At 42.5% G+C, this 20,058-nt stretch overlaps 1 protein-coding gene across 2 annotated transcripts in view; it reads left to right on the top strand.

Moving 5' to 3' along the window:
- PIGN (phosphatidylinositol glycan anchor biosynthesis class N) overlaps positions 1-19,850 on the top strand; it is a 356,746-nt gene extending 336,896 nt beyond the window's left edge. For both annotated transcript variants that reach the window (XM_040432195.1, XM_040432196.1), the window contains exons 28-29: positions 3,676-3,728; positions 18,241-19,850. In XM_040432195.1, coding sequence (XP_040288129.1) covers positions 3,676-3,728; positions 18,241-18,364 — 177 coding nt within the window. In that variant the 3' untranslated portion in view covers positions 18,365-19,850. The remainder of the gene's footprint in view (positions 1-3,675; positions 3,729-18,240) is intronic.
- Positions 19,851-20,058: the final 208 nt, after the last annotated feature.

Below are 20,058 nucleotides of genomic sequence, written 5' to 3' on the forward strand. Positions count from 1 at the left end.
TGCTAAACCTGGATTACAAAATCCTCACGAAGGTCTTGGCCAATAGGTTAAACAAAATAGTGCCTAGCATAATCCATTGCGATCAGACTGGGTTCATACCGGGAAGATCAACTTCTAGTAATATCCGTAGGGCACAAATTATAGCCCAAATTGGGACCTGTCAAGGAAGACAGTGGGCGATGGCCTCATTAGATACGGCCAAGGCCTTCGATTCTCTAGAGTGGCCATATCTGCTGAGAGTGTTGGGGAGATTTGGCTTCGGCCCTAGATTCCTACAGTGGGTCCGGGTACTATACAAAAATCCGAAGGCTAGTATCTCGATTAATGGTACGGCCTCCTCCTACTTCCCTCTGCAGAGGGGTACGAGGCAGGGTTGTCCTCTCTCTCCCCTTTTGTTCGCAATTGCCATAGAGCACTTAGCTCTGCGCATACGCCAAGATTCGATATTCAGAGGAGTTGGGCTGGGGGGGAGAGAGGACAGAGTAGGCCTATATGCAGATGACCTCATATTATACATGAGTGATATGGACACTTCCTTACCACAAGCGATCACGATCATAGAGCAATTTAGTCATTTTTCAGGATTGCATATTAACTGGGCTAAGTCTGCCTTGATGCCGCTGTGGCAATCTAATTGGCCCGAAGTCTACCACAACCTCAGAGTAGTGGACCACTTTAAATACCTGGGGATAGTCATTACCAGAGTGCCGGGAGACTCCTATTCCAGAAATGTTGCCCCTCTAGAAGCTATATTCACTGAGAAGTTCAAGGTGTGGAAGACCCTCCCTCTGTCTGTCATGGGCAGGATCAATCTAATCAAAATGGTCCTACTGCCTAAGGGACTATACATACTGGAACATGCTTGCACCCCAATACCACGAAATCTCTTGGACCGCCTACACTCCTTAATGATTCAATTCATTTGGGGTAGGGCCAGACACAAACTCGCTATGAATACATTACAGAGGTCTAAGGGACAGGGGGGGGCGTCGCTACCAAATTTCCACTTGTACTTTTTGGCAGGACAAATAAGATTCTTAGCTAGTTGGGTTAATGGGGAGCCCCTGCAGAATATGGAATATTATTTGCAACAGCACCTGGGCTTATCTAACTTGTGGCCTGTACTAGAGAGGGTAGGCTCCTTGTCGAGGCACTTGCTACCAGTTCATAGGTTGGCACAGCAGGTTTGGAGGGACGCTAAATTGAGACAATTTCAGGATTGGGCCGACACCATGCCTTTATGGGATAACCCTTTGTTCCCCCATTTGCAAGGGATAGAAGGAACACATACATGGGCAGCGTCCGGGATTGTACTCCTGCGAGATTTATATAGTGAAGGTGTCCTACGCTCCTTCTCTCAAATTCAGGAACGTTTTGGAATAGCACGTACCCAATTCTTCAAATATCTGCAGATTAGGAACGCCTTTCAGGAACAGTTTGGGAATGGTAATAGGGCCATTTCTTCTTATCCCCTTATCGGAGTTATTAAATCACAAGGACCCAGAGGTATGGTGTCTGTGCTATATACTCATCTTTTGGAGAACCACATGTCAGCGCTACTCATATTAGCTGAGGCCAGATGGAGAGGGAACATTTCACATCTCTCAGCGGAGGATTGGTCAGAGGCGTTAGAAGCAGTCACTAGGGTATCTCCTTCGATTAACAATAGATTGATCCAGTTATTTATGCTACATCGCAGCTATTTAACCCCCACTAGGTTACACAGGATGGGAAGGATCCCCCAATCCAATTGCTTAAGATGTGCACATAATAATGCAGACTTCTGGCATATGATGTGGGAGTGCGAGTACATCAAATCATATTGGCAAGCGGTATTGGGGGTACTCTCATCACTGGGCTTAGGTCCTATTCCACTTTGCCCCAAGGTATGTCTCCTAGGGATCCTGGATGATGATAGCTGGACCCACTATAATAAGATATTTTTAAGCGAATCTCTATTTTTAGCCCGCAAAGTTATTGCTCTCAAATGGATGGCGGATGATTTACCGACTCTGGGGATATGGAAGAGGCTAGTTAATCAAGTGATTCCTTTTGAGAAGGTGTTATATGTCAATAGAAAGTGCCCTGATAAATTCCAGAAGGTGTGGGGTCTATGGTGTGAGTCACATCTAACGACTTCGGAGAGGTCAGCGGTTTCTTTAGGTCCTTGATAGGACTAACACATGCCGAGTCTTGCACTCCACCTCGTACAACTCAGTTTATTGTATTAAATGCCGTGTCTTCTCTCCATCGAATTGTTTATGTATGTACCACCACCACTCAGCGTGATCTGACCTGTAATATGTCTTTGTATTTTGCCCATAAGACTGTACCATGTATATGCCTTGTTACTCTTTTTCAATAAAACGAGTTTAAAAAAAAAAGAAATAAAAAAAAAAAATTCCGCCTGCTTAGCATTAATTTCTGCAAAAGACTAGGGGGTCTAAAAGCTCACTACACCCCTAGATGAATACCTTAGGGGGTCTAGTTTTAAAAATGGGGTCATTTTTTAGGGGGTTCTATTATTCTGACACTTATAAGCCTCTGCAAACTTGGCTTGTTGCAGGAAAAAATCTGTACTTTTAAAATTTATGTTAAAATTCCTGCACAAAGGAATTTTGTGACAGAAAATCGCTGCAACCAAACGAGACGGAATGCATTCTGGAGCACTCCGTTCTGTTCTGTTCAGTTTTGTCCCCATTGACGGAAGCGTTTTTCTCCGCCAAAAAGTTAAAACGCAGATGTGAAAGTAGCCGTAGAAAAGATGCTCCAGAATTGTTGTTTCATGGGGCATACAAGCATTTACTAAAACAGACCTGTCTGGGGAAGTAGCAAATCGCCTTTTAGTTAATTATACACATTAGGCTACTTTCACACTTGCGTTGTTCTTTTCCGGCATAGAGTTCCGTCACAGGGGCTCTATACCGGAAAAGAACTGATCAGTTTTATCCCCATGCATTCTGAATGGAGAGTAATCCGTTCAGTTTGCATCAGGATGTCTTCAGTTCAGTCGTTTTCACTGATCAGGCAAAAGAGAAAACCGCAGCATGCTACGGTTTTCTCTCCGGCGAAAAAAACTGAAGACTTGCCTGAACGCCGGATCCGGCATTTTTTCCCATAGGAATGAATTAGCGCCGAATCCGGCATTCAGAATACCGGAAAGCCGGATCCGTCGTTCCGGCATGCGCAGATCGGTAAAAATTTGAAAAAATATACAAGACGGATCCGTCGGTCCGCATGACAAGCGGAGAGACGGATCCGTCCTTGCAATGCATTTGTGAGACGGATCCGCACCCGGATCCGTCTCACAAATGCTTTCAGTCAGCGGCGGATCCGGCGGGCAGTTCCGACGACGGAACTGCCCGCCGGATCACACTGACGCAAGTGTGAAAGTAGCCTTAAACTATGTTTCTCAACACCCCACTACCACTTTGAAAACTATGTATGGTATTTCTTTTAGTGGGGGAGATAACGATAAGCTGAAGCATAGTATGAGCCATGTTAACATCTGGGAAGCCCCCATACACATTAGATCGTCAGCTTCTTCTGGGTTCATGTAATGTGTATGATCATCTTCAGACCTGATAGGTTCAGGGTTATTTTCAGCTATGTTTGTGCCCATAGTCTTAATTATTAATGTGGATTAACTTTTTGGTGTTTTTGTGTTTTTTGCAGCACTTTTTTTTCCTGGTTAAAGATTATGGAAGCTGGTTAGACATTGGAACAAGGTACAGTCTGACAAAGTAAAGAGAAAAGCAAAAACATTAATCATGATACATAGTAAAAACAAATGGAACATATCCAACGGTGTGCTGCATTTTAACTACGCATGGGAATCATCAGCTTGGTTTACTCGTAGTCCATTATTTCAGTTGAGTTTTGCTTGAGAAGAACTAGTTAAATAACAAGGAATTCACAAGCCTCTTGTTCATTCAATTAATATTATCACTTTTCTTTCCCCTTTCCGACTATAATGGAGGGAAGTTGTTATAAATTACTGTGTAATAATGGCTATCACCACTAAATCCAGCATCTTTAACTCTGAGTTAATAGTATCTTGTCTTTTACATTGCCATTTGGTTCATTAACTTTTTCAGTTAATGAGCATTCACTTAACAAAGAGAGTGTGTTATGTTGAAGGGCATCTGTCAGCAGATTTGTACCTATGAAACTGGCTGACCTGTTAAATGTCCGCTTGGCAGCTGAAGGCTTCTGTGTTGGTCCCATGTTCATATGTGTCCACATTAATGAGAAAAATGAAGTTTTATTATATGCAAATCAGCCTTTACGAGCAACGGGGGCATTGCTATTACACCAAGAGGCATCGCTCTGCTGTGCAACTGCTGTGCCTTCTCCACTTTGACAGGACCAGACATCCCAGATGCCTTCATCTGAACCTTAGATTTATGTTACAAATCATACAGTGGTGGTCGAAAGTTTTTGAAACCTTCAGAATTTTCTATATTTCTGAATAATCTTGACCTAAAACTACATAAGATTTTCTTTCACACAAGTCATAATAGAAGATAAAGATAACCAAATCAAACAAATGAGTCAAAATTGCAATTGTCAAATCAGTCCTGACCTTAATCCAATAGAAATGTTGTGGAAGGACCTGAAGCGAGCAGTTCATGGGACGAAACCCACCAACAAAGTTGAAGTTGTTGTGTATGAAAGAATAGGCTAAAATTCCTCCAAGCCGATGTGCAGGACTGATCAACATTTACAGGAAAAGTTTAGTTGCAATTAATGTTGTACATGGTCACACCACAAAGCAAAGACTCAAATACTTTTTATACTCAGGGACTTGTGATCTTATAGATAATTTTCCTCAATAAATACATGACAAAGTCTAATATTTGTTTGATTTGGTTACCTTTACATACTTTTAGGACTTCTATGAAAATTTGGTGTAGCTTTAGGTCAAATGTATGAATTCTGGAGGGTTCACAAACTTTAAAGCACCATTGTATATCATCAAATGGAAATATTCAGTGTAAACCATTTACCAATGTAACTCACAAACATTCTCATATGTTTTGAGCATGATTTTACATTACATTATGCTCTTCTCCTGAATGGAGTGAGTACTTGTAATTACACTGCGCCGCCTCTACAGGAAAGATAACGCGTAATGTCATGAAGAGGAAAGCAGCGCTCGCATGGAGCATCTCCACCTCTTCAAATAGCTGATCAGCGGGGGCGCAGGGTGTCAAACTCCTACAGATCAGATATTTATGACCTATCCTCAGGATAGTAGGCTTTCCATGTGGAAAATGTTATTACTGCATGCTTACATCTCTCTGTCCTTTGTTGTTACTACAATATGGACTACCCAGTGTCGATACCGTGCTCTCAAAGTCAAGATATGCACCTCCTATATTTCTCCAACCACAAAGCTCTTTCTACAGGAGCTACTTAGGGAGACTCTAACCTGTATACAGAAGCCTGAAAGATATGACTGTGTCTGAGATTCTTCACTTTATGATTCTGGGCAATCCATACTGTAATATATGTTATTGCCATGATGAAATATATTATGAAAATTAACTATTTGGTAGGTCCTATGTTATATTAGTTTTATATTGAGAGCTGCACTTTAAAATAAGCCATTGATCATTCTGGAAGCCACAGAGAGAACACAGAGCCTCATTTTATAGTGGAGTAAAAAAAATAGGGGAAATTCCTATGAAAATATTATAATTCATTGAAATTAAGTCTGTCCTAATTTCTTTTGTGATTCATATAAATTATGTATAAGCATGAGTAGCAAAACGTGCTGTCTACCCAAATTAACATCAGTGTACCATGCTCAGATGGTTTTCTTGTGGGGCTGCTCCTAGTATATTATCATTTTTATAAAAGAAGTCCGTAGACAACGTAATGCATTAGCCTAGAAAAAGTGAAAAAAAACCTCTCTTGGTTCCTGATAGGCACACCATGAACAGTAAGGGTTCTTGTGATACTTGTATCTCAGGACTCATAGAGGGAGATGTGTCAAAACAGGTGCAAAAGGAAAACCAATCAGATTGACCATTTCATTTTCCAAAACAGCTCTGAAAGGTGGAATCTGATTGGTTGCTATGGACAACTAAGCCAGAATTTCCTTGAGCCAGTTTTGAGAACTTTTCCCCATACTGTCATGATGACATGTTGGTACATAATCACGTCTACATTTTTCTGCAAAAACGATTCTAAACAAGGAGCATCTTGCACACATCTAATTTTTGCTAGAGTACAATGCTTTACCACCAAGGAACACAATAAGGAACTTGGAGTTTCTGTCTCCAGTTGTGTAGATGCACCACCTAGACCATTGACTTTTCTGCTTGCTCCAATGGCTACCTAAGGGGAAACTCGTAAATATTAATTTCTAATATGAATTAATTTCAACATTTTCACATGAACAGTGAGTGAACTCTTGTTTTTTCTTTCCCTAATATGGAGCTGACTCTTATTCAGTATCCACATACGTTTTTAAATGGCTTGAGAGGTCAATATTTTTTTTCGGAAACATAAAATTGTTAAAGGGAGTCTGTCACCACATTTGAGCATATTAGACTGATCAAATAGCGTTATATGTGCCACCCAGAACTTAAAAACGGTACCTTTGTTGTATCTAATGGAGTTTTCTTTCAGCCAAAAATTAACTTTTAAGATTCTGTAAATGTGCCCTCTCAAGTGCCCAGGGCAGCGTCTCAATCGTGCGAGCCCCAGGCAGCACCTCCTCAACGGCTCATAACCCCGCCCTCCGTGTGCCTCTGCCCACCCGTTTACTCTCCTCCTCTCTCCTTTTCCACTGCGCTACGAATTTGACCGCGCAGCCGCAGTGGAAAAGGAGAGAGGAGGAGAGTAAACAGGCGGGCAGAGGCACACGGAGGGCGGGGTTATGAGCCGTTGAGGAGGTGCTTCCTGGGGCTCGGACGATTGAGACGCCGCCCTGGGCACTTGAGAGGGCGCATTTACAGAATCTTAAAAGTTCATTTTTGGCTGAAAGAAAACTCCATTAGATACAACAAAGGTACCGTTTTTAAGTTCTGGGTGGCACATATAACGCTATTTGATCAGTCTAATATGCTCAAATGTGGTGACAGACTCCCTTTAAATGAGACATAACTCACCCCTGCTGCTCCCGTTCTGATGCTTTCCAGCTGTTCCACCTTACTCTGCTTCTTGGTCTCTCTCGACATTCAGGAAATGACTGCTCAGCCAATCACTGGCTGAAGCCATTCTCCACTGTGGGCAGTAATTTGCTGGGCAGGTACTTCCTGCGTCTGGAGAGGCAGTAGTCTAGTGGGGGAACCAGGGAATTTTAGAACATCTGCCATGAGGAATTGATGAGCTATCTGAAGCATTCTTAGCCTATTTAAAGAGTAAAATATAAGCTCCACAGTCAGTACCATCAAAGAAATTGCAGCTCTGCAGTTTTTGGGATTCAAGAACATTATTGCGCATCACATACTTGCCCAAATCTCGGTCTCTTACAATAGTCTGACATGGGGTGGGAAGGAGTTGAATCAGCTGGCAACCCAATTTAGATATTTAGGTTTTGGTCGATGTAAGGCTTTAACAGTAAAATAATCTGATAATTTAATTTATTAGGACCCACTGTTACGGTGAAAGTAGTATCACAAAGATGAGTTAGGAGCCCAGTGAACATGCAATCTGTTAAAAATACATTGGTTCTACAAACCATTTTTCTGAAATTGAAGCGCTTGGGACAATAAGACATTGTAACTTCCAAGAAAACCCTAAACTAACCGGGAGTGAGAATTCATTTACATATTACCATTACAAAAAGTACATGTCTAGAAGAAGTCATCTCAGATAATTTGGGATTCTTCATTGTGAGGTAATGGAAAGTGTGCTGTTATGGCAATTTTTGTTTGATTAGCCTTTAACCTCCCTTATTGTTTGTATCAATTGTCTGACTCTATAAAAACCTTTATTTCGCATTTACTGCACCACACGGTATTGACCTTCCATCTCCCTCAATACTTTTGGTTGTGGATGTCCAACCTTCTGAGAAGGTTATTAACTCCCTTGGAGAGACTAGCTAGCATATAATTGTATATATCCATAAAGTCAAAGTAATATCAGTGACCTTTCATGTGGCTGCGTGCCCGGAGATTGCGTGATAACAAGTTCTGATGCCATTTGAAAAGAGTTTTGTGGCACAATTAGAAATATTTATGTCAGTGGTGGATAGAAAAGTGACCTTTCTGATCCGAAACAAATTGTAAATGTTTTTTGATACTAATACAGAAATAAGTACCTCCTCAATGACTTACAATTGGAAGTTATTTAACCCTTTAAAGAATCGACTATTTTTGGTTTTGAGGACAAAACCATTTTTTTTCCATTACTGCATAACTTTTAAATTTTCTTTTATCAGTGTAGCAGTATTAGGGCTTATTTTTGGTGGACCAAGTTGTATCTTTAATGGTGCCATTTCGGAGTACATATAATTTTCATTAATTTTTGGGGCAGGGGTGAAATAAAAACAGTTTTTGTGGAGTTCAAAGGGTGGTTTAAATGACATGTTAAGTTCTGTGGGTTAATATGATTATGTCAAAATTAAATATAGGTACCACCAGGGGTGCACCACCAATAATGCCAGGTGAGGCGATCGCCTCAGGCAGCACCAGGTAGGGGCAAGACGGCCAAAGGGCCATGAGCTGAAGGGAAAGGGTTAGGTTAAGAAATTGGCATTGGGGGAAGGGGGGGGGGCTGTTTCAGTTTTTGCCTCATGCAGCAGAGAGGCTAGGTACACCCCTGGGTACCACATTCTGAGAGCCAGAACTTTTTTGCTTTTCCGTTGACAGAGCTGTATCAGGCCTTATTTTTTTGCAGGGTAAGCTGTAACTTTCATTGGTACCTTTTTGGGGTACGTTCGATTTACTGACTAACTTTTACTAAATTTTTGGGAGAATGATAATAAAAAAGCTATTCAGCCATGCCTATGCAATATTAAGTGGTGGGATTAGAAAGTGCAACTTGTCCTGCAAAAACTAGCCCTTATATGGCTGTGTGAATGGAAAATAAAAAAATTATAGCCCCAGTAAGGCAGGGAGCAGAAAACTAAAAACCCTCCGGGGCTGAAATTGTTAAGTGGATGAAATCCATGGCAAACCTGGAAGAAATTGGCAGCATGCACTAACATCTGCAGCATATTTGCTACATGTGAATGTGACCTACCTGTATAAAGAAATCCATGCATGGAGATGTTTTAATGTACTTATAGTTCAGGGTCCAGTGTTCTTCATATACCCCATTAGTGGTGGCTTTTTAAATCATTTATGGACATCTGGTTTTCATTAAAATGTTTTGTTTACATTCTATGAGCTCCTGTTTCCGCTCTCTCATTTTCTGTGGTAATTTAATATTCTGCCCATTCAAGGCCACTTAAACAATAGTTTACTTTTATTCAATTGATTTACTGATTTTCTTTAAGATGGATGTAACTTTAGTCATCATATCACTACAGTTCCCATACAAGATACTCAGTACACGGTATGAAAATTCATTTTAAGTCAATCCAAATCACAATGTAGCAGTGTTTCTACTCAAGCTTGAGAAACATTTGGTCATTAATGAGACCTTATTATCAGCACAGTATTGTTACCTAGTGTCGTCAATTAATTAAAATGTAAATATTATCTTGTGATGTCAATATACTGTTTTCCAGTTCTATATGAACCATGGGCTGTAAGTAGGTAAGGCAATAAGGAAGCATATGTGATATGCAGATATGTATCAGCTATTAATAATATCATATCATGTATAATATGTTAATTAGCACTACCAACCATCTTATTAGTAACCAAGTCTATGAAGTGCATCATTTAGCCATTTTATTGGTCAATACCTCTGCCTGGCAAGTGTAGTATGCATAGGCAAACGTTCATTGCACTTTAGGTTCAGACGCAGGCGCATTAGATCTAACTATGTCTAATTTTGAGACTAAGTGCAAGGGCAACCGCAATGTGCTTGAAGAGAAGCAGAGGATTGAGGCTAAGTGTAGGTGCAGCCTTAGTTCGGCCCTGCGCTCTTCTCCAGTCTCTAAATTCTCATGCAGGCGTACTGAATTCAAGTGGCGCTCGTAGAGGGTAAGTCCAGGCGCCGATATTTTGTGCGCAGTTGATCACTAGAACACTCCCTTTTGTGGATGACGATGGGGACCGTCACTGCGATTTTGTGAATTTTCATAGGTAACTCCATTCAGTTATGTTCATTCTTTGGTCGTATTGGCTCTTCCCTCTGCACACAAGGGGGTGGGAGCCTTTATAAACTTTGCTTCAGCGTCCAGTATTCAAGTCTGCCCGTTACCTCTGATGAAGCCAGATTAGGTGGCGAAACATATGTTGGGGGGCATTTGTTAGGTTTTAGACCCATACCTTGTCTCCAAAGGCAAACTGAGGAGGTCTGCGTTTCTTATCCGCTGACCTTTTCATCTGATCTGCTGTTCTCCGAAGAGATTCCTTATTGTCAGACCAGACCCAAGAGAACTGCTCCACACAAGAATCTGCCTCAGGAACCCCGGAAGAAGGCCGCACAGGAAGAGGAACACTCTGATTTCGACCGTAGACCACAAAAAATGGAGATTTACCTGTGACTTGGCTGACTCGACTGTTATGAGCAAACTCCCCCCAGGGAAACAGATTTACCCAATCGTCTTGATGGGCATTGGTGAAATGTCGCAGGAAGTTGGCCACCTTGCCGTTAGACTGTGAGTGGTAAGCAGAGTAAAAGTCCAAAGACACATTCATACACTTACATAAAGATCTCCAGAAATGGGAAGTGAATATGAGACAATGTGGAGAGGAAATCTATGCAGGCAGAAAATATGTAGAATGAACAGCTCAGCCAGACAAGGAGCAGATGGCAGACCTGGAAGCGGAATAAAGTGTGACATCTTGGAAAAACAGTAAAAAATGGCCAAGGAAAGTAAAAGGCGCTCATAGGGTAAATAAGTTAAAAGCTGAACCTCCAAAGTAACAGGAAGAGTGGTACTGATCACCTGTTGTTGTTGCACCTATTGTTCGGTGCAACTGAGCTGGAGGTGAATAGGAGTGATTACGTCTCACTGGTTGGTGCTGACGATTCTGTCCGCGTTCCCCTTTGGCCGGGGCCAAGCCGCCGTCTGGGTCGATGAATAGGGTATATTTCCACTGGACCAGGGGTCGAATGGAGGGGTGGACAGTAGGCGCAAAGACGCAACCATTGTATTTTTATAAACCAATAGGTGTTTTTATTGTTATATTGACCAGTCAATATAACAATAAAAAAAACTATTGGTTTATAAAATTACTCTGGTTGCGTCTTTGCGCCTACGGTCCACCCCTCCATTCGACCCCCGGTCCAGTGGAAATATACCCTATCTTGGAAAAACAGTCAACGACAACCCAGATGACTGTACAGTCATTAGAGACAGGCAAATCAGTCACAAAGTCCATACCAATATGTTGCCAGGGGACCTCAGGCAGTGGCAATAATAGACCTGCAGGTCTCAACCAAGGAGACTTGTTCTGGGCACACAAGGTACAGGAAGCCACAATGTCTGTAATATCCGTTGACTTGGATGGCCACCAGTCGGGAGATGAGATTCAAGGTCCCACGTTGACCTGGATGGCCAGCAATCTTGGACGCATGGCCCCACAGCAAAACATTCCTTCGTTCGGACTCTGGAACAAAGATATTACCTGGGGAACCTTGGATAGGTTAACTGGAGCCACAGGGAGTACTTTAGTTGGTTCAATAAACTGGGACTGGGGCTCGTCTTCCGTATCTATGGTTTCGAAGGACCTGGAGAGAGCATCGGTCTTGGTATTTTTGTCAGCAGACCGGAAATGAAGCTGGAAATTAAATGGGGCAAAGAAGAGAGCCCAACGAGCCTGACGAGGATTAAGCCGTTGGGCCGTCTGCAAGTAGGTCAGGTTTTGTGATCGGTGTACAGTTGTGGCCAAAAGTTTTGAGAATGACACAATTATTAGTTTTCACAAAGTTTGCTGCTAAACTGCTTTTAGATCTTTGTTTCAGTTGTTTCTGTGATGTAGTGAAATATAATTACACGCACTTTATACGTTTCAAAGGCTTTTATCGACAATTACATGACAGTTATGCAAAGAGTCAGTATTTGCAGTGTTGGCCCTTCTTTTTCAGGACCTCTGCAATTCGACTGGGCATGCTCTCAATCAACTTCTGGGCCAATTCCTGACTGATAGCAACCCATTCTTTCATAATCACTTCTTGGAGTTTGTCAGAATTAGTGGGTTTTTGTTTGTCCACTCGCCTCTTGAGGATTGACCACAAGTTCTCAATGGGATTAAGATCTGGGGAGTTTCCAGGCCATGGACCCAAAATGTAAATGTTTTGGTCCCCGAGCCACTTAGTTATCACTTTTGCCTTATGGCACGGTGCTCCATCGTGCTGGAAAATGCATTGTTCTTCACCAAACTGTTGTTGGATTGTTGGAAGAAGTTGCTGTTGGAGGGTGTTTTGGTACCATTCTTTATTCATGGCTGTGTTTTTGGGCAAAATTGTGAGTGAGCCCACTCCCTTGGATGAGAAGCAACCCCACACATGAATGGTCTCAGGATGCTTTACTGTTGGCATAACACAGGACTGATGGTAGCGCTCACCTTTTCTTCTCCGGACAAGCCTTTTTCCAGATGCCCCAAACAATCGGAAAGTGGCTTCATCGGAGAATATGACTTTGCCCCAGTCCTCAGCAGTCCATTCACCATACTTTCTGCAGAAGATAAATCTGTCCCTGATGTTTTTTTGGAGAGAAGTGGCTTCTTTGCTGCCCTTCTTGACACCAGGCCATCTTCCAAAAGTCTTTGCCTCACTGTGCGTGCAGATGCGCTCACACCTGCCTGCAGCCATTCCTGAGCAAGCTCTGCACTGGTGGCACTCCGATCCCGCAGCTGAATCCTCTTTAGGAGACGATTCTGGCGCTTGCTGGACTTTCTTGTACGCCCTGAAGCCTTCTTAACAAGAATTGAACCTCTTTCCTTGAAGTTCTTGATGATCCTATAAATTGTTGATTGAGGTGCAATCTTAGTAGCCACAATATCCTTGCCTGTGAAGCCATTTTTATGCAACGCAATGATGGCTGCACACGTTTCTTTGCAGGTCACCATGGTTAACAATGGAAGAACAATGATTTCAAGCTTCACCCTCCTTTTAACATGTCAAGTCTGCCATTTTAACCCAATCAGCCTGACATAATGATCTCCAGCCTTGTGCTCGTCAACATTCTCACCTGAGTTAACAAGACGATTACTGAAATGATCTCAGCAGGTCCTTTAATGACAGCAATGAAATGCAGTGGAAAGTTTTTTTTGGGGATTAAGTTAATTTTCATGGCAAAGAAGGACTATGCAATTCATCTGATCACTCTTCATAACATTCTGTAGTATATGCAAATTGCTATTATAAAAACTTAAGCAGCAACTTTTCCAATTTCCAATATTTATCTAATTCTCAAAACTTTTGGCCACGACTGTAGATTATGACTGGCAGAATAGAACCTTCTAGAAGATATCTCAACTCTTCTAATGGCATCTTAATTGCCAAAGGTTCCCTGTCTCCAATAGAATAGTTTCTCTCGGCAGCCAAAAATAATTTAGAAAAAAAAAAACACAAGTAGACGTACGACCTGAAGCATTGTTCTGTGATAGAACAGCTCCGGCTCCAATGGAGGATGTGGGCACACAGAGGAAGGTTTCCACCGAAACGCGCGTCTGGGTGTGCGGTCTTCCTGTGGAGTTATTACTTTGACTTACGGTATGTGACTTTTCATGTTTACATTGTACTTACTACATCTTCACTTTTGAGCCTTTGAATAGGATATTGCTATGGTTTTTTGCCAATTATATGTGGCTTGCACATGCACTTTATCATGGCATTTCTCGCATTTTATTAATTGGATGTCTACTCAACGGATGCACCCACGAACTCTGTAGAGCCGTGGTTTTCCTGCTGCTTATTTGCGGCTTGCACTTGTACTTTACATATATGGCATCTTCTGACTCCATTGATTAGACATCCATATTTTGGATTTATCCTCATACTCTCCCTTCAGGCTCTATTTTACGTCACACTCTTTACCAAATTCTCCGAGGGTTGTACCGCACTTTTTTGATATGGATTTGTCTGTCATTTCATATATGTTTTTAATCATGTACTTCAATAAAAAAAATATTTTTTTATAGCTTATCAACTCTGTGTCCAGTTATCTCTGAGTTAGCTTTTTGCTGAGGGGCTCATGCCATTTTTTTGCTTTACGCGTTCTTTATGTAACCTGTGTGTATTTAATTACACAAGAATAAAGCAGATCCCGAAAAATATAATTGACAAATTCCTGGAAGACAGCAGTCATTACTGAGACCGAAGGGAATAACCAGGTATTCATAATGTCCTTCCCTGGTATTAAAGGCTGTCTTCCATTCATCAACTTCACGAATACGTATTAAGGGTCCATTCACACATCCGCAAAATGGGTCCGCATCCGTTCCGCAATTTTGCGGAACGGGTGCAGACCCGTTCATTTTCAATGGGGCCGGAATGTGCTGTCCGCATTTGCGGATCCGCACTTCCGCATCCGTGCTTCCGTTTCCGCCAAAAAATAGAACATGTCCTATTCTTGTCCGCAATTGCAGACAAGATTAGGCATTTTCTATTATAGTGTCGGTGATGAGCGGCGATTGCTGAATGCACATTGCCAGTGTCCGTGTTTTGCGGATCCGCAATTTGCGGATCCGCGGAACACTTACGGACATGTAAATGGACCCTAAGTTATATGCCCCCAATAAGTCCAGCTTAGAGAAGATCCTGGCCCCACGAATTTTATCAAATAACTCAGAAATTAACAGTAAAGGATACTTATTCATTATGGTGATCTTATTCAGACCACGGTAGTCGATACAGGGGCGAAGAGACCCATCTTTCTTTTTCACGAAAAAGAATCCTGCCCCAGATGGGGAAGAAGACTTTCTGATGAAACCCCTCTCTAGATTCTCCTTGATATAATCTGCTGTAGCCTGCGATTCAACGGGAGACTGAGGATAAACACAACACCGAGGAGGAGATGTTCCTAGCGGCTCAATTGGGCAATCGTAGGGACGATGGGGTGGTAGTATTTCTGCCTCCTTTTTATCAAACACATCTGCAAAAGAACGATAGGCCACTGGCAGAGCCTCCAAGCTTTTAAGGAGAGATGTAAAAACCTTGGGTTGAATGGAACGTAAACACTTGCCTTGGCACAGCTGTCCCCATCAAAGAACTTCTCCAGAGCGCCAATCGATTACCGGATTGTGCATCCTAAGCCAGGGCAACCCCAGCAAGAGAGAATGAGACAGTTCTGGTAGAACATATAGATAAATCCACTCAACATGTAACACTCCTACCTGCAGTTCCAACGACTCGGTGATGAACCGCAATGGCTCCGTCAACACTTGTCCACTGACGGCTTTTACCAGCAAGGGATTCTTCAGCAGGCGTACAGGAATGTGATATTGATTCACCATTGCTTGGTGTATGAAGTTCCCCGCAGATCCGGAATCCAAGGAAGCGGATATGGATACTTTGGTACCTCCAAGAAGCAGGATCACAGGTATTTGGAGAGTAGAGCAGTTTTCGCCTAGAGCCACCTCCCCCAATGACCCTAAGCGGTGGAGTTTCCCGACTTCTGGCACAGCTGCGGAAACGGTGACCTGGACCACCGCAGTAGAGACAGAGCCCAGAAGACATACGAAGAGGACGTTCCTCATCCGAAAGCCGAGTAGAATTTATCTGAATAGGTTCAGGATCCGGAAAGGAGGAGTGTAATGGAGGCTGAGATGTATATGACCTAAACATCCATTGTGAAAGTCTTTTCTCCTGACTGACCTCACGAGCCCGCTCTGAAAACCGTATATCAATTTTTATTGCCAGAGAGACCAGCGACTCAAGGGAGGTAGGCACATCACGTCCCACGAGTTCGTCCTTAATACTTCCAGACAGGCCCTCCCAAAAGGCCGCTACCAAAGCCTCCTCGTTCCACGACACTTCAGATGCAAAGGTGCACATCTGGATCGCATACTGACCCACAGACCGGCTTCCCTGACGGACATGCAGTAGAGAGGAGGCTGCAGAAGAAGCTTGAGCTGGCTCATCAAACACCTTCTTGAAAGCGTCCATAAATAGAGCCACATTACTGGTGATGTGTCCAGATCTCTCCCATATTGGATTTGCCCAGGCCAGGGCCTCTCCCTCGAGATGAGAGATGAGGAACGCTACTTTAGCTAGATCAGATTGAAAGTGATAAGGATGCAGCTCAAAGTGAATTGTACACTGATTGAGAAACCCACGACAGGTTTTCGGATTGCCGCTGTAACGGGACAGAGCAGATAAACGAGGTCCAGAAGAAACTGACTGCACTGCAACCTCAGCAGGAACAGCAGAAGCTGTAGGAGCCTGTGCAGACTGTGCTGTAGCAAGAGAGTCCAAGCGAACAGCTACATGCTGCAAGTAATTTACCACTTGTTTCTGGGTGGTACGCTTTTGTTCAAGTTCCTGCAGTACTTCAGACATTCCGGGTTTAGAGTCGGCGGGATCCATGACCAAAGCGTACTGTTACGAACAGAGGATGTGGATCCTCTGGATCAGCTGATAGAGGACTAGGAATTAGCCCAATATTGCTGACTGCTGACTCTGAGTCAGGACCCTGGTGTTTGCACCAGTCACCCAGAATGCAGCTAACTGCAGCAGTGTGTACAGAGTCTTTACTGGCAGAAGGTATACAAAAGTCACTTGCAATAAAGGCAAAACAAAGTTCAGAGTAAAACGGTAAACTAGGTCAGGCGAACTCGTGGTCAGGCAGTGCAGGGTCAGGAATCCAGGTGAACTTACAGAAGACGGCAGGCAGATTCATAGTCAGGCAATGCATAGGTAAATAGTCCAAATCAGGCATGCTCACCCTGCGGCCCTCCAGCTGTTGCAAAACTACAACTCCCAGCATGCCTGAACAGTCTACAGCTATCAGCCTACAGCAGGGCATTGTGGGAGTTGTAGTTTTACAACAGCTGGAGGGCCACAGGTTGAGCATGCCTGGTCCAGATAATCCAAGTAACAGACGACAGGCAGAATTGTAGTCAGGTAATGCAAGGGTCAGTAGTCCAGATAATCTAAGTAGCAGACGACAGGCTTCAGCAGAAGTTACCAGGTATACAACCACTCTTGGGCACTTCATGGTAAGTGAAGCTGCCCTATATACCAGTATCCCCGCCTCCGGGTGGGGTCAGTGATTTGGAGCCTGCACGCCACTCCCGTAAGAATGGGAGAGATGTGCCCACGTGTGCTATAGCGCACCAGATGATACCTGGCCGTGAGGACGGATGCGGCAGTATGTTGGGTGCCTGCTTCTCCTGCGAGGTAAACCAGCACTGGGACCCATGGCGCTGCAGTGTGCAGGTGACGATCTGCCACCCTGCAGTGAGGTCACGGACCCAATACTGACACCACCTGATGGAGTGGATTTTAAAAAAAAGTTTTGGGATTTTAATCCCAAGTGTATACCTTCCACTTTTGCAACTGACTTTGTATCTGGGAGCTAACTGCATTTGACTGCACCAAGAGTTTTTTCTCACTCTGAGGAGGACTAGGTGAGCTGATCCACACTTTTTTTCTTTATCTATAAATGAGCTGAAACGTTTCCATATTGTTACCTGTAGTGACATAAAATACATTTTTTAATGGATACAAGTGCTGTCAGAAAATATTTTTACAGTAGACGGGAGTCTGTTCCGGTTCTGAGACAGTGGTGTTGTTCCAACCAATTCCTTTTTTAACTACTGTATATACTTGCTCATGTCATCATCGGAAATACGGGTTGTAAAAAACAGGTGCTCAGGGGTTTTGTATTTGAAGATTCATCAATCTCCATGCAGGAATCGGCCTTCTTCTGGTGCTCAAAAGATGTGTTCCATTATAGGTAGGGTTTTATAGTTGAACCCTGTGATAGGTGAACCAGTAGTAAGAAGAACATACTCACAGGGAAGTAGTCACCAAGCAAGCAGGATCATTGTCTATCAGTAGACACAGCCTGTAGAGAGTGTGTATCATCTTCATGTACAGTGGGTGGTGCTAATATTTATCACAGTTAAGACAAATAGGTTTGGAATGCTTTCTAGCATTAATTTATTATCTTGAACGTCCTATGTCCTGTAATTACTAATCTGTATTTTTTTTTTCCAGTATCAGCCATTATGTCATTGTGATGTCCATGACCATATTCCTAATGCTTCTGAGTGGTTTGGCCCATTGGCTTACAACAAAGAAGATCAACTTTAGAAGAAATATAAAGCCCCACGATACCTGACACAGACAAAGCGCTCCTACATTGACTAGAACTAAGCTGAGAATGAAGCAATTGCACTGATCATATGTTGAGCATTTAGAGCTTAAAGATTTTACTTGATCTAACGACAACCTGAAAGATTCCAGATTCTGTTCCAAGTCTCCTTTGAAAATTAACAAAAAGGTGTGCATAGAGGAGGGAAAGCTGTGGCAAAAAACTAGGGTCTAGTTTATGCTATTACATTCCTGCTTTCCCCTGCAGATGCTTTTTGCACGTTCTTTCACCTGGTAGAGAGAAGGGTACGGTTACCCTAGTTTGTTAATGTTGCAGTGCCTATGGAGAATGAAACCCAAAAAGATAAAGAATAGGGCCATGGCCCGACGAATGGACTCATCCACAATGGTTTATATGCAACTTTAGTATTTCTTTTGGGGAGTGGACTTGCAAGGAATTGGTGCATTTTTTCCACTAGTCCCATAGTTAAAATGTCTACCTCTATGTTATGCACACTCTTTCCATCTGATATGTAGCATGGTATTGCACTGAACTTTGTATTTTATTAGAAAAGGTCCTCAAAGGGGTTGTTCCAAGTTTTAAAGTTATCCCAATCCACAGGTTGGGAGTCCACTGGGCCACCACCGATCTTGAGAATCAGGGTACCCTTCTCCAGCCTGATGGATCAGAAGGTAGAACAAGTACCCTACCACTCAATTCATTCTATATGGGATGTCAGGGATAATTAACCTTCCAGTAATCCCATAGAGGATGAATGAAGTGGTAGGGTGCATGTCCAACTTGCCTCTCCATCAGTACGGGGGAACAAGACACCCATTCTCTGTATTGATGAGGCTCCTGGCGGTTAGACCCTCACTGATGAGCTGGGATAAAACTTGGCACAACCTCTTTATATGTATTCAGTACATTGCTTGTTTTTAGATTAAATAAGGCTCTAAAGGACTTATTTATATTTTGGCAGTTTGTAAATCAATTTTGGAGCTGGTACACTATGACTGTGGCATTTGTAGGGTTGTTCATTTCATACTATGCTACCTGTATGGTTATTTTTGTAAAGTCAAGGGCCCACATTTACTAATGCTGTCTGATAAATAGACAGTGTAAACTCAGACCAAACTGTCACAATTATTTCCAAATATACCACAGTATCTCACGCTTTTTGACAGATTTAGCTGATCTTGTATGAGGTTAGTCTCATTTTTTATTTTCATTACTCTAGACCACTATTTTACGAAAACTAGTGCACTCCAATAATAAATTCGGCACAATGACAAAACCAAGACCCCTTTTCTAGATATTTTTGAAATGTATCTAGCAAGGCATAACCATGTTTTCTTTTTGGAGAAAATCAATAAATTTGTCACCACTGAATTGTGCCAAAAGGAGGGTACTACTTAAGCCAGAATTTTAGGGCAAAGACCTTAGTAAATGTGGGCCTGTGTGATCAGTAATGAAATGTACTATATATTTATATCTGTTATCAAGGGTGTTAATAAAGGGGTAAGTGGTATTTATAGGAGTACTGTATGAACTTTTATATCTTGACGATTAAACAAAAGCATTTTTTTTATTATTGAAGTTGCCCTGTATCTTTTTTGCTGAAACCTTGATATTGTAGCAGAATATAAAAGACCGCCTGATGAATGTGGGTCGGCATATTATACAGAACACCAGGTACAGCCCAGGATACTAGGTTTGCC

Source organism: Bufo bufo, chromosome 5, assembly GCF_905171765.1.
Source record: "Bufo bufo chromosome 5, aBufBuf1.1, whole genome shotgun sequence".
NCBI lineage: Eukaryota > Metazoa > Chordata > Amphibia > Anura > Bufonidae > Bufo > Bufo bufo.